The sequence below is a fragment of the Ammospiza nelsoni genome, chromosome 27 (assembly GCF_027579445.1).
Source record: "Ammospiza nelsoni isolate bAmmNel1 chromosome 27, bAmmNel1.pri, whole genome shotgun sequence".
NCBI lineage: Eukaryota > Metazoa > Chordata > Aves > Passeriformes > Passerellidae > Ammospiza > Ammospiza nelsoni.
The window spans coordinates 6605972-6619452 of record NC_080659.1 but is presented as its reverse complement, the minus strand read 5'-3'; the positions used below and the strand labels follow the sequence as shown (position 1 = coordinate 6619452).

Here is a 13481-nt window from a genome sequence, read left to right as displayed (position 1 = left end):
CTCGCCGCTCTCCGGGCCCCGCCGCCGCTCGCAGCCCGGTGCCGGTGCGGCTGCGGGTGCGGGTGCGGCGGGACCGGCTCCGCCGAGCCCCGGGGCTCTCCCCGCCTCCCGTGAAAGAGCAAAGTTCAGCCGCTGCCGCGGTGGCCGCCCTGGATGCTCCTCCCCGGCCTCCTCCCCTTCCGCTCCCGGGTCCTGCCCCGGTCCCGGCCCCGCCGCTGCCGCCACCGCCGCACCGGGGCCGCTCCCCGCCCCCCGCGCCCCGCGGGTCGGGAACGGCCAGCGGGGCCGGCGGGAGCGAGGGGAGCGGGGATGGAGAGGGCGGTTCGGCGCCGGAGGCGGCGGCTGGGGCCCCTCCCGGGCCCCCGCGGCCGTTCGGGCACGCCCGGGGCTCGGCCGGCACCGGGAGCGCTGGGAAACCGGGATGGGAATGGGAAACCGGGATCAAACTGGGAAACCGGGATGGGGCCAGGAAACCGGGATCAGACTGGGAAACCAGGATCAAACTGAGAAAAAGGGATGGGACTGGGGAACTGGGATCAGACTGGGAGCCTGGCACTGGTATCCCAAATCAAACAGATCCCGGGATCCAGGCGGGGGCCTGGCAGGAGCCCCACGTGGCACCAGGATCCCATCACGGAACTGAGAATCTGGGATCAAAATGGGATCACTGGGATTCTGGGTCAAACTGGGAACCTGGCACTGGAACTGGGATTACAGGATGTAGCTGGAATCCCAGCATCAAGCTGGGAGCCTGGTGTTGTGCTGGGAGCCCCACATTGCACCAGGACAAAATCCTATGGCCCCATAAACCCCCAAGGCCCCAAAAGGTCCCTGCGGCCCCATAAAGTTCTGAGACCCCAAAAACCTCTATAAACTCCCCATGGCCCCAAAGTTCCCCGCAGCCCCATAAAGTCCCCGTGGCCCCAAAGGTCCTGCGGCCCCATAAATGCGCCTGCAATGCGGTCAATCCAGTCGGACCCGTCTCCCGGTGGGTGCTGGGATTCCTGGGAATCATTAACCCGGGATAATCGGGATAATCCCAGCGGGAAAAGGTGCCTGACCCCGGCACCCCACCCTGCCCCGGGCACTTACGGGGCAAAGTCCCCGAAGTGACCCCAAAAACGCCACAGTGTCCCCAAGGTGCCAGGCTGGGATCGACCTTGGAGTTCCTGATCCGGGTTCTGGGTCGGGATTTAGGGAAAAGCAAAGCTAAGCCTGGAATTGGGGTGCAGCAGAGATGGCTATAAATGGAATTAAACCCCAAATTTCCTGGATTTAGAGGTTTGATCCTAAAGCCAAACAAATCATGGTATAACCCCTGGAAAATCCAGCTGGGAATGGGGTCAGCTTTGGGAGATCCACACCAATCCCTTGTCCCCACAATGTCCCCAAGAGTGGGGTGCCATAATTCCCTGGATTTAGGGTGCTCTGAAAGGATCCCAGTTCCCCAAATCATGGGACAATCCCTGGAAAATCCAGCTGGGAATGGGGCTGGCTTTTGAGGGATCTCAATCCACAGAGTCCCCCTGTCCCCCCAATGTCCCCAAGAGTAGGGTGCCCCAGTTCCCTGGAATTAGGGGATCCCAATTCCCCTGATCATGGGACAAGCCCTGGGAACCCCAGCTGGGAATGGGGCTGGGTTTTGGGGGATCCCAATCCGGGCCCAGTGGGGTCACCCCCACCCTTCCCCTGTGCCAGGCTGGGATTTGTGGCCTTGGGTTCTCTGGAAAAAAACCAACCCAAACCCCCCAAAATACCCCAAAATAACAATCCAGGAACAAAGGTGTAAATCCGATCTGGGTTTGTTTTGATGTTTGATCTCCAGAGGAATTCCAGTTCCTGAATTCCCAAATTCCCGAATAATTCCCATTCCTCCTCCTCCTCCTCCTCCTCCTCCTCCTCGCTCTGCTCTGCTGCTCCCGCCCCACAAAAGGGCCCCAGGAAGGCTCCGAGGTTTTTCTGGGCTGCTTTTTGGGGTCAGCGGCAGCTCCAGAGGCTTCGGGATGGTTTGGAGTTCTGGTGGGGTGTGAAGGATGGGGTTGGGGATGGTGGAAAAGCAGGAAAAGATCTCAAAAATCATCCCAGCTCCTTCCTAATGGACAAACCCGGCCTTGATGGAGAGATCCTAAAAATCATCCTGGATTTTTTTTCAGTGGGGAAAATCACCTGGGGATCCCCAGTGTGGATTTGGGATTGGATCGGGATTGGGCTGGGATTGGACTGGGATCGGATCAGGATTGGACTGGGATTGGATCAGGATTGGACTGGTTCCACCCCATCCCTCTGTCCATCCGTCCCCCCCGATGTCCCATGGGTGAAATGGAGCATTTTGGGGTCAAATCCCTGATTTTCAGCCACTCTGGGCGTTCAAGCCTTGCTGTCCCCACATTGCCCCTTCCCCCGCCATGTGCCCGGTGTCACCCCAAGGAGCGGTGACGGTGACACCTCCGGACAATCCCCAGGGCTGACCTGACTTCTCCACCTTTCCAGGGGGAAACTGAGGCACCAACCAGGGACTCGCGGTGGCCACGGGCTCAGGGGGGCGTGGCAGGGGGACGTGCCAACGCCAGGTGCCACCTGCCATATCCTGGTGCCACCTGCCGTGTCCCCTGCTGTCCCCAGCCCCGAGGTGGCCCTGCCTGTCACAGGGCCCTGACCCCGCACAAAGCAAATTTGAATCTCAAAAGGAGCCAAGCCCTGACCTCTGACCTCGGGGTCAGCCGGGCCCCCAGACACGGACACGGACACTGGACAGACACTGGACACGGACCCCATAGTTTCCGAGTTTCCCCATAGATTTCCGAATTTCCCCCGGGATTTCCGGGGCTCCCCATGAATTTCCGAGTTTCCCCAGGGATTTCCGGGGCTCCCTAGATGCAGGTCTCGCCTCCTCGCTGCAGCTCCCGCAGTGTCCGGGCCAGGGCTCGCTCCCTGCGGCCGTGCTGGCCCTGCAGCGCCGCCGCCCGCGCCTGCAGCCGCCGCAGCTGCTCCGCCTGCTTGCGCCGCGCCCCACGGTACGCCAGGGCCAGCGAGCTGCGGGCACCGGGGGCATCAGGGGATTGGGGGCACCCAAGGGGAGCAGGGGGTTTGGGGGGTTTGGGGATTTAGGGAGCCGGGGAATGGGAGGAGCTCAGGGGGTTTGGGGCGTCGGGCGATTTTGGGATTTAGGGATTCAGGGAGTTGGGGGGAGCAGGGGGATCCAGGGGAGCCGGAGGTTTTGGGATTTAGGAAGTCAGGGAATCGGGGAAGACGGGGATTTTTGGGATTTGGGGATTTTAGGAGTCAGGGGAGCTGGGAGATCCAGGGGAGCCCGTGATCTGGGGATTTAGGGAGTCAGGGAGTTGGAAGAGCTGGGAGCATGAGGGGGAGCCGTGAATTTTGGGATTTAGGGATTTAGTGAATCGGGGGAGCCAGGGGTTTAGGAAGTCAGGGGGATGAGGGGAGTCAGGGCTTTCAGGGAGTCAGGGAGACTGAGGGAACCGAGGGGACCCAGGACACCCGGAGGACCCAGGGACACCCAAGGGACCCCGGCCCGTGCTGACCTGTGCGCCTGGAGGAGCTCCAGGGTGACGGTGGCACTGTGTCCCTGCTGGGCACGGCTGGCAGCGCTGCCCCGCTCCAGGGCCAGCGCCAGCTCCCGGGCACGGCCACGCAGCTGCTCCGTCCTGGGGACACGGGGCAGTGTCACCAGGGCCACCCCGAGCCCGCCCCACCAGCCCGCCCAGCACCATTCCCAACCCCACACAATTCCAGCCCCACACCATTCCCTGTCCCCACAGAATTCCCAACCCCACACATTTCCCGATCCCACACAGTTCCTGACCCCACACAATTCCCAATCCCCCACAGCTCCCATCCCTCACCTGGCCCGGATCCGGAGCAGTTCCTCCCTCGTTCTCTCGGGGTCCGGGGGGTTTCCCGGGGCCATCGCTGCCCCCCGCCCCTTCCGCGCCTCCTGCAGAGATTTCCGGCTGTCTCCCATCCCTCGGCATCCCCCAAATCCCGGGAACGGCCCCACGGGATCCATCCCTACCTCCTCGGAGCTGCTGCCGGAGCTGCTGCCGGAGGCTCCGTCCCGCCCGTCCCATTCCCGGTGCCGCTCCCGGTGCCGCTCCCGTTCCCGCAGCAGGAGGCGCAGCGCGGCCTCGCGGGGCCCGTGCGCGGCCAGCAGCAGCTCCAGGGCTCGCTTCTCCTTCTGAGCCAGCTGCAGCCGCGTCCGCAGCTCCGCCAGCGCCTCCTGGCACCGCGGGGAAACTGAGGCACGGCCGGGGAGACAGGGGGGCACCGGGGAGGGAAGCCAGGGAGGGATCCATGAAGGGATCCAGGGAAGGATCCCAACCCCACCTTGAGCACCGCCAGCTCCTGCAGCAGCTCCTCCTTCTCCGGCCGCCTCCAGCCGGGCAGCAGCGCCCGCGCTTCCCGCAGCACCCGCTCCGCCCGGCCCCGGGGGTCGCGCTCCGGGGGAGGCTCCGAGGGCTCGGCGGCGTCCAGCAGGGACCCCTCCACCGCCGCCTGCTCGGCGCGGAGCCGCCGGATGAGCTCCCGCAGCGCTCCTTCCTCCATCCCCCGGGGCCTGCGGGGCGGGCACGGCGGCGGTGGGCGCGGGGCACCCGGGGGGGGCTCAGCGCCGGGACCCCCGCGCCCCCGGTACCTGTGAGCCCCGGGGCTGTCCGCGGGGTGCTCACGGCTGTCTGGCTCCGCTGGCCCCGACGGCTCCGGTGTGGCGAGGCCAGGTCCGGGTGCGCAGTCCAGGCTCTGTTCCGGTGTGGCGGGGCCAGGTCCCGGTTCGTGGCCCGGGCTCGGTTCCGCCGCGGTTCCTGGGCACGTTGCGGGCAGTGCCGCTGCCCAGGGGTGCCCGCAAGGTGGTGTGGGGGGCATTGGGATGCCCCACAAGCTCCCTGCATCCCCCCGAAGTCCTTCCAGTACCTCCCGGTATCCCTCGTGCATCCCCCACTGCCACACGTGGGCCTTACACATCCCATTGGCATCCTCCCTGATTGCTCCCCAGTATCCTCCCAGTATTCCCAGTATCCCCCCAGTATCCTCCCAGATAACTTCCCAGAATCTTCCCAGTATTCTCCCCATCACACCAGCGTCCCCCCTCATAACCTCTCAGTTTCCCCCAGCCCCCTGTGTCCCCCCCGCTGTCACTCACCCCCACGGGTGCCACCCTCCGGTGCCACCTTTGCCCGCAACAGGTCCAGGAGGGCGACGTAGGCGCCCCCACAGCGCTGGCTGGGGGACAAGGGGCTCAGGAGGACTGTCCTCAGCCCTGTCCCCATCCCCGTCCCCAGCCCTGTCCCTGTTCCCATTCCTCATCCTTGTCCTCATCCCCACCCAAGTCCCCATCCTGATTCTGATCCTAGTCCCGATCTTGATCCCTGTTCCCATGCAGTCAATCCCATCAATCCCATCAATCCCATCCCATCCCACCCCTATCCCTATTCAGGTCCCCATCCCGAGGGTCTCAGGGAACTGTCCCCATCCCGTGTCCCCATCCCTGTCTCTGTCCCCATCCTGTGTCCCCATCCCATGTCCCCCGTCCCACCTGCAGCTCAGTGCCAGCCGCAGCCCGCTGCAGCTCAGTGGAGCTGTCCCCATCCCTGTCCCCTGTCCCGTGTCCCCATCCTGTGTCCCCATCCCGTGTCCCCTGTCCCACCTGCAGCTCAGTGCCAGCCGCAGCCCGCTGCAGCGCGCCTCCCGCCGCCCCAGCTCCATGCTCAGCCGCTCCGCCTCGCCCTTGCACTCGCCCAGCGCCGCCAGCAGCTCCCGGTTCACCTCCTGCAGCCGCGCCAGCATCCTGCGGGCCCGCGGGCACCGGGGCAGTGCCTCAGTGACCCCAGGGGGGGTCGGGGGACTCTGGGCTCGGGATTTGGGGAGGACTCGGGGTTCGGGGGGTACTCACCCCTGTAGCTGCGGCAGCCGCTCCTCCTGCTCCCGGCCCGGCCCCGCCGAGGGCTGGGGGGACAGCGGGGCGTGGGGCTGCAGGGGAGGAGGCAACATGGAGGGGAGCGGCCCGGGGGGGGTCATCCCAGGGGACGGCACCCCGTGGGACCGAGCACCGCCACCACCCCGGGTGACATTGCGCGGAGGGGACGCCAGAGCCCCGTGCCAGGGCAGGACTCCCCCGTGCCCCAGCCTCGCACTCACCCGGTGCCCCGGGGGGCTGCTGGGCCCGGGGGTGTCATCGACCCCGGGAGTGTCACCGACTCTGGGGGCGTCGCCAGTCCCAGAGGCGTCGCCTGTCCCGGGGATGTCACCGACGCCAGGGGTGTCACTGGTCCCGGGGATGTCACCGACGCCAGGGGTGTCACTGCCAGACCCTCCCGGCTCCTCCAGCCTGGCCAGAGCCTCCCGCAGGTCTCGCACCTGAGCCGGACACGGGGCTCAGCACCGCCACCGCTGCGGTGACACCCCGACGGTGGCACCCGGGGACACCGCGAGGGTGGCACCCGCTGTCCCGCACCCACCTTGCCCTGCAGGCGCTCCCGGTCGCCCCGCAGCGCCCGCAGGGCGGCCGTGGCCTGGCCCAGCTCCTCGTCCCGCTGGCCCAGGGCTGTCCGCAGGCTCGCGTTCCTCGCCGCCGCCGCCGCCACCTCCGCCGGTAGCCCCGGTCCCGCCGCCGCCTCCGGCCAGCAGCGGCGGGCCCAGCCCGGTGTCCGGCTCAGCTCCTGCAGGCTCTGCCCGTGCCAGGCCGGTCAGTCCGTACCCGCCGTGCCGCCGAGGGCACCGCGGGCGTGGCGAGGCTCACCTGGAGTGCCCGGTGCCAGGCCGGGGCAGGCGGCGGCCACGCCGGGGGCTGCCGGCGGCGGCAGAAGGCGGCGCGCTCCAGGGAGCTCACGGCGTGCTGCAGGCGCTCGAAGAGATCCGGGCTGCGCGCTGGGGACAGCGACAGCGACACGGTCGCCGTCAGGGCAGGGACAGAGCGGCGATGGCACCTGTGGTGGCATGGGGGGCGGCGCTCACCGTCCGGGCTGGCAGCGGCGACAGTGGGGACAGTGGCGGTGGCCTCCCAGCCGTCCTCATCCTCCCTGCGGGGCGAGGAAGGGCACGGTGATGTCCCGGTGTCCCCTCGCTCCCGGTGTCCCCTCAGTCCCGGTGTCTCCTTAGTCTCAATGTCTCCTCAGTCCCGGTGTCCCCGCGCTCCCGGTGTCCCCGCGGGTGGCTCTCCAGCTGACGGTACCTGGCGGGGCGCTGCTGTCGCCGCTGCTGTCGCGGGGCCGCCCCTGCCAGCAGCGGGATGTCCTCGATGTCCCCGGCCACGTCCTCCTCATCCTCCTCATCCTCCTCCTCCGCATCCTCCTCCTCTTCCTGGCGCGAGGGCCGGGCCGGGGTGCCCGTGGGGGTGCCCGTGCCCCGTTCAGCGCCGGGGGCAGGGCGGGTGGCACCTACCGGGCTCTCCTGGCACAGGGATGAGCTGCGGCCACCAGCCCGGCCCGCTGGGCCACCGGCCCCGTCCCGGTGCCCGGAGCGGGAATTCCACCGCGGAGCGCGGCACAGGGAGCCCCGGGAGCGGGTGGGGTCAGCCCCGTTTGGGGTCAGCCCCGCGCTGTGCCCAGCACGGACAGTGCCCCTCACCTCCTCCATGCCCGCGGTCCGGGATTGTCCTGCCCGTGGCTCCCAGCACGTCCCAGTTCCACTCTGAGGGTCCCAACACGTCCTGGTTCCACACAGGGGCTCCGGGATGTCCTGGCTCCACACCCAGGCTCCCAGTAAGTCCCAGTTTCCCCGCAGGGTCTCAGCAGGCCCCGCTCTATCCCGGGGTTCCCGTTCTCTCCCAGTCCCCCAAAGTTCCCGTTCTCCCCCGGTTCCCGCTGTCTCCCGGTTCCCTGTTCTATCTCCATTCCCCCCAGGTTCCCGTTCTCTCCCGGTTCCCCTCACATCCCCGTTCTGTCTCAGTTCCATCCCAGTTCCCCCCGTTCTGTCCCAGTCCCCCCGAGCTGCAGTTCTCTCCCGGTTCCCCCTATTCTGTCCCAGTTCCGCCCACGTCCCTGTTCCATCCCGGTTCCCCTCATTCTCTCCCGGTCCCCCCAGGTTCCCCCCGTTCTGTCCCAGTTCTCATTCTGTCCCGGTTCCCCCCCTTCCGTCCCGGTTCCCCTCATTCTCTCCCGGTCCCCCCCGGTTCCTCCCGTTCTCTCCCGGTTCCCATTCTGTCCCAGTTCCCCCCGTTCCGTCCCGGTTCCCCCCGGACCGCTCTCGCCCGGTCCCCTCCCGTCCCGCGGCACCTCCGGTAGCTCGGGCAGCGCCTCCGGCCCCGGCCGTGTTCCTGCCGGGATTTCCTCTTCCTTTAACCGTTCAGCCGCTCCGCCTGGGGGGCACAGCGGGGCCTTTTGGGGTGCTCAGCCCCCCTCCCAACTCCCCCTCAAAAACCTCCCAAAAACCCCAAACCCCCCTCCCAAATCCCCCACCCACCCCGGTGCCAGGCCGGTGCCACCCTCACCCCACAAAGCACCCCCTGCAAAGGGACGGGGACCGCAAAACGCTTTTGGGGGTGCTGGGAGAGATTTGGGGTGCTGTGAGAAGTGGGGGGATGCTGTTTTTGGGGTGCAGGTGGGTATATGGGGTGCGGACAACGATATTTGAGGCACAGGCGGATGTTTGGGGGGTGCACGTGGACATTTGGGGTGCGGGAGGCAGTTTTGAGGGTGCACATGGATATTTAGGGGAAAAAACGAGCATTTGGGGTACAGAGGGTGGTGCACGGGGATATTTGGGGTGCAGGAAGCCGTTCGGGGATGTTCACACGATGTTTGGGGTGGAGCAGGGGGATTTGGAGTGCGGGCTGTGGTTCTGGGGGGTACACGGGGATTTGGGGCGCACGTGGATATTTGGGGTGCAGGTGGATGTTTGGGGGGTGCACATGGATATTTGGGGGGCGGAAGGCAGTTTTGGGGGTGCACATGAATATTTAGGGTAAAACACGAGTACTTGGGGTGCAAAGGACGGTGCACGGGGATATTTGGGGTGCAGGATATTTGGGGTTCGGGGGAGTTCACACGATGTTTGGGGTGGAGCAAAGACGCAGCGCGGTTTTGAGGGGCATTGGTGGGGCGGAGGGGGCGGTGTTCCGGGGCTTTGCCGGAGGTCGAGGGGGACTACAACTCCCAGCAGCCTCCGCGCGGCGCCATTTCCGGCGGAACGGGGTCGTAACAGAGCGGTGAGCTCTGGGGGAGCTCAGGGGGATTTTGGGGGACTCAGGGGGCGAACACGAACGGGAGAAAGGTGGGGAAGGGGGTGCGTGAAGGGGCGGGGCCGTGAGGAGGCGTTCGGAGCCTGGGGGTACTCCCCATGGTGGCGGCGGGGCACCCAAAGGGACTACAACTCCCATCAGCCCTCCCGCGGCGCCATTTCCGGCGGAGCCCGAGCGTCAGCGAGCGGTGAGCGCAGGGGGCTCGGGGGACTTTTGGGGGGTTCAGGGGTGTTTTGGGGAGTTTTGGGGCATCGAGGGCGAACAGGAGCGGGGGGGGGGATGGGGAAGGGAGGGAGGGAGGAGATGGGGGCGTGGGGCTGGGGAAATTGGGCAGGGGAGGGGCGTGGGAAGGTGGGGGGCGTGGGAAAGGGGGTCCGAGAGTGGGGCTGAGTGGGGAGGGGGCTGCAAGGGGGAGGGAAGTGAGTGGGGGACCCCCCAAACTCCTCCGAGCCCCTGCCCCTCGTACGCCCCACTCCTTGGAGCCCCTCCCCACGCAGAGATCACCCCAGAGCCCCCCGGGTTTGGGGTCACAGCCACACCGGACACCCCTGATTTTGGGGTTACAGCCACACCGGAATTTCCCCACTTTAGGGGTCCCAGGCACAGAGAACCCCCAGGTTTCGGGTCCCAGCCCCACAGCACCCCCAAAACCGATGATTTTGGGGTGCTAGCTCCAGCACACCCCCCGGTTTTGGGGTGCCAGCCCCCCAGTTTCGGGATGGACACGTCGGAGCCGGGCAGCGCCGCCGAGGATGAGGAGGAGAAGGTTCCAGATGTTCGGCCCCGCACCCGCTCCAACCCCGAGGGCGCCGAGGACCGAGCCCCGAGCGGGCCGGGCAGCGTGGGCAGCCGGGGAGAGGCCCCGGGGAACCGGGGAGAGGCCCCGGGGAACCGCAGCGAGGGCGAGGGGGAGGCGGCCAGCGCCGGGCACAGCCCCCCCGGGCAGCCTGGCACGGCTTGGCACGGCCCGGGCAGTCACGGGCAGCACGGCGAGGTGACCGTCAGAACCCCGCGGGTCAACTGCCCCGAGAAGGTGGTGAGTGACTGGGAGGGACTGGGGGGGATTGGGAGGGACTGGAAAGGGTTGGGAGGGGGAATTGGGGGTGACTGGGATGGACGGGGGGGGATGGAGGGGATTGGGGGGAAATGGGAGGGACTGGGGGGGGGGAATTGGGGTGGACTGGGAGGGGATTGCGAGGGACTGGGATGGACTGGGGACACCCTGAGGGTCCCTGGGGACACTCGGGGGTCTCAGCTGTGCCCCCCCGCCAGATCATCTGCCTGGACCTGGCCGAGGAGATGGCAGTGCCCAAACTGGAGTCCTTCAATGGGTCAGTGCCACGGGCTGCCAGGTGGTGTTTTTGGGGTGCCGGGTGGGTTCCTGGGGTTTGTGGTGTGTTTGGGGTGCCAGGCGAGGGCTTGTGGTGTTTCTGGGATTTGTGTGGTTTTTGGGGTGCCGGGCAGGGCTGCCAGGTGTCTCTGGGATTTGTGTGGTTTTTGGGGTGCCGGGCAGGGCTTGGTGGTGTCTCTGGGGTTTGTGGTGTGTGGGGTTTGTGTGATTTGGGGTTTTTGTGGTTTCTCGGGTGCCCTGAGCCCGTGCCCCGCAGGTGCCGCAGCAACGCCCTGACGGTGGCCCAGAAAATGATCGAGATGTTCGTCAGGACCAAACACAAAATCGACAAAAGCCACGAGTTCGCCCTCGTGGTGGTGAACAATGATGCCACCTGGGTGGGTGACACGGGCACAGCCACAGGGTGGACGGGGGGGCTGGGGTGCCAGGGGGCACCGGGCAGGGACAAGGACAGGGATGGGCACAGGGAGAGGGGGCCTGGGGTGCCAGGAGGGGACGGGCACAGGGTGGGGACAGGGACAGGAATGGGCACAGGGCAAAGGGACAGGGAGGGACACAGGGGCGGGCACAGAGCTGGGGACAGGGGTGGGCACAGAGCTGGGCACAGGGGACAGGGTGGAGACAGGGCCAGTGCCAGCCCGGTGCCCCCGCAGCTCTCGGGGTTCACGTCAGACCCGCGTGAGGTTTGCAGCTGCCTCTACGACCTGGACACCGTCGTGTGCCAGTCCTTCAGTATCCTGCCGTGCCACTGGGGTGTCCTGGGTGCCACCCGGGTGGCATCAGGGGGTCCTGGGTGTCCTGGGTGCCAGGGGGGGTCCCTTCTTTGTCACCGGGGTGCCACTGGGGTCCCTTGTGTGGCATTGGGGTGTCTTGGGTGCCAGGGTGGCCCTGGGGGTGGCCCTGGGGGTGGCACAAGTGTCTCGGTGGCCCTGGGGGTGGCCCTGGGGGTGTCACAGGTGCCAGGACCAGCCTTGACTCCAAGCTCAGATCTGGATGGGCTCTTCAACCTCATGTGAGCACTGCGGGGGGTTCCAGAATGTTCTGGGGGTGCTGGGGGGGTTGGAGGGTGCTGGGGGGGGTGGCACCTGAGCCCTGTCCCTGTGGCTGCCACCCTGACCCAGGGGTGCCGCCTGTCTCTGTCCCCTGTCCCTGTGGCTGCCACCCTGTCCTGTCCCCATGGGTGCCACCCTGACTCTGTGGGTGCCACCCCATCCCTGTCTCTGTCCCCGTGGGTGCCACCCTGTCCTGTCCCCATCCCAGCCAGCAGAAGGTGGAGCTGCCAGTGACCGACAACGTCCAGACCATCCCCCCGCCCTTCGTGGTCAGAACCATCCTGGTGTTCGGGCGCCCGCGCTGCCAGCCCCACTTCTGTGGGGGCGAGCACGTCAAGGTCTGGGACACCCCAAAATCCCCCCTGTGACACCCCAAATCCCCCACTTCTGTGGGGGCGAGCACGTCAAGGTCTGGGACACCCCAAAATCCCCCCTGTGACACCCCAGAGTCCCCCCTGTGACACTGCAAAATCTGCCCATGCCACCCCAAAATCCCCCACTTCTGTGGGGGCGAGCACGTCCAGGTCTGGGACACCCCAAATTCCCCCCTGTGCCAACCCCAAAATTCCCCCATTTCCACTCTCAAAATCCCCCCATGCCACCCCCAAAATCCCCCCTTTTCCACCCCAGATCTCCCCATGCCAGCCCCAAAATCCCCCTGTGCCAGCCGCAAAATTCACCATTTCCACCCCAAATCTCCCCCAAAGCCCCCAAATCTCCCCCAAAGCCCCCAAATTCCCCCTTTTCCCCCCAGAAGCTGCTGCAGTGCCCCTATTTCTTCTTCGACGTTGTTTACATCCACAACGGGGTGGATGAAAAGGAAGACGAGAGCAGCTGGAAGGTAAAAGGGGACAAATTCCCCCAAATTTCCCCCAATTCCTCTCTTTCCCCCAAATCCTCCCTTTCCCCCTCCCCAAATTCCCGCATTTTTTCCCTCATTTGTCCCTGTTTTTCTGTTTTTATTTTCTTTATCCCACAAATTTTCCCCCCCAAATTCCTCCATTTTTTTGTGGGAATGGGGTGGTTTGGAGGAGAAATGGGAGGGATTTTGGGGGGAAATTGGGGAAAAAAGGGGGGTGGGATTTTGGGAGTGGGGGAGATTGGGGTAACAAAAGGGGGAAATGGGGTGGAAATGGAGGAATTTAGGGGGAATGGGAGGATTTAGAGGAAAATGGGGTGGGAATGGGGGGGATTTAGCAGGCAATGGGAGGATTAGGGGAAAATGGGGTGGGAATGGGATGGGTTTGTGGGGGATTTAGGAGGCCAAAGGACCCTGGGGTATCACCAACAATGGGGTGACAAAACCACAGAATTTTGAGGGGAATTTTTGGACAAATCTAGAAGACAAAAAGAGGAAATTCCTCGGGATTTGAGATCAGGACAAGCCAAATTTAACCCCTTTATGTCCCCGTGTGTCCCCTCGCCAGGACATGTTCGGGTTTTTCGGCAGCCTGGACACCAAAGGCACCAACTACAAGTACGAAGTGGCCCTGGCGGGGCCGGCGCTGGAGCTGCACAACTGCATGGCCAAGCTGCTGGCGCATCCCCTGCAGCGGCCGTGCCAGAGCCACGCGCACTACGGGCTGCTGGACGGGGGGGACAGCCCCGAGGGGGAGGCCGCCAGCTGAGAGAGGGGACAGGCCGCCCCTCAGGGGACAGCCCCGAGAGAGGGGACAGCCCCGCCACTCTCTGAGGGGACAGGCCCGAGGGCGATGCCACTGCCCGAGGGGACAACCCTGTGAAAAACGCCAGTCCCTCGTTTTTAAAATATTAAAAGTTGAATAGGAATGAAATGGTTCTAAAGCCATCAGTGTAATTAGAGGAATGCAGATTTGGACCACTGGGATTTAGGACTATAGGAGAGAATAAAAACAAACGGTTACGGACA

General features: G+C 65.5%; 2 protein-coding genes across 5 annotated transcripts; one reads left to right on the top strand and one right to left on the bottom strand.

Annotated features, from left to right (window-relative positions):
• Positions 1-1986: 1986 nt before the first annotated feature.
• Positions 1987-7791, bottom strand: USHBP1 (USH1 protein network component harmonin binding protein 1). Its single transcript, XM_059489609.1, has 15 exons — positions 7579-7791; positions 7184-7401; positions 6967-7031; positions 6752-6879; positions 6471-6680; positions 6151-6369; positions 5906-5982; positions 5660-5800; positions 5156-5235; positions 4652-4817; positions 4345-4573; positions 4034-4237; positions 3864-3955; positions 3543-3665; positions 1987-3033 (listed from the first exon to the last, which is right to left on the bottom strand). The coding sequence occupies exons 1-15, from the start codon at positions 7585-7587 to the stop codon at positions 2871-2873; spliced, it is 2124 nt and encodes a 707-aa protein (XP_059345592.1). The 5' UTR covers positions 7588-7791; the 3' UTR covers positions 1987-2870.
• Positions 7792-9348: 1557 nt separating this feature from the next.
• On the top strand, positions 9349-13481 carry BABAM1 (BRISC and BRCA1 A complex member 1). 4 transcript variants are annotated; one of them, XM_059489638.1, is made up of 9 exons: positions 9349-9377; positions 9862-10226; positions 10463-10521; positions 10798-10918; positions 11195-11273; positions 11529-11553; positions 11802-11931; positions 12348-12434; positions 13021-13481. In XM_059489638.1, exons 2-9 carry the CDS (start codon positions 9909-9911, stop codon positions 13219-13221), a joined length of 1020 nt encoding a protein of 339 aa, XP_059345621.1. In that variant the 5' UTR covers positions 9349-9377; positions 9862-9908; the 3' UTR covers positions 13222-13481. The 4 variants fall into 4 exon arrangements, with proteins under 4 accessions (XP_059345621.1, XP_059345623.1, XP_059345622.1 ...); XM_059489640.1 differs by having other exon boundaries at positions 9355-9377; positions 9894-10226; XM_059489639.1 differs by having other exon boundaries at positions 9363-9377; positions 9782-10226.

What these genes read in the sequence shown, in the direction of transcription:
- USHBP1 (XM_059489609.1), bottom strand. An exon ending in CGCCGCTGCCAGCCCGGACG is followed by an intron (nt 6,880 to 6,966) that starts GTGAGCGCCGCC and finishes CGCTGTCCCCAG; the next exon opens with CGCGCAGCCCGGATCTCTTC. An exon ending in AGGAGCTGGCGGTGCTCAAG is followed by an intron (nt 4,238 to 4,344) that starts GTGGGGTTGGGA and finishes CCGCGGTGCCAG; the next exon opens with GAGGCGCTGGCGGAGCTGCG.
- BABAM1 (XM_059489638.1), top strand. Translation starts at nt 9,909, where the DNA reads ATGGACACGTCGGAGCCGGGCAGCGCCGCCGAGGATGAGGAGGAGAAG. An exon ending in TGAACAATGATGCCACCTGG is followed by an intron (nt 10,919 to 11,194) that starts GTGGGTGACACG and finishes GTGCCCCCGCAG; the next exon opens with CTCTCGGGGTTCACGTCAGA. An exon ending in CGTCGTGTGCCAGTCCTTCA is followed by an intron (nt 11,274 to 11,528) that starts GTATCCTGCCGT and finishes CTCCAAGCTCAG; the next exon opens with ATCTGGATGGGCTCTTCAAC.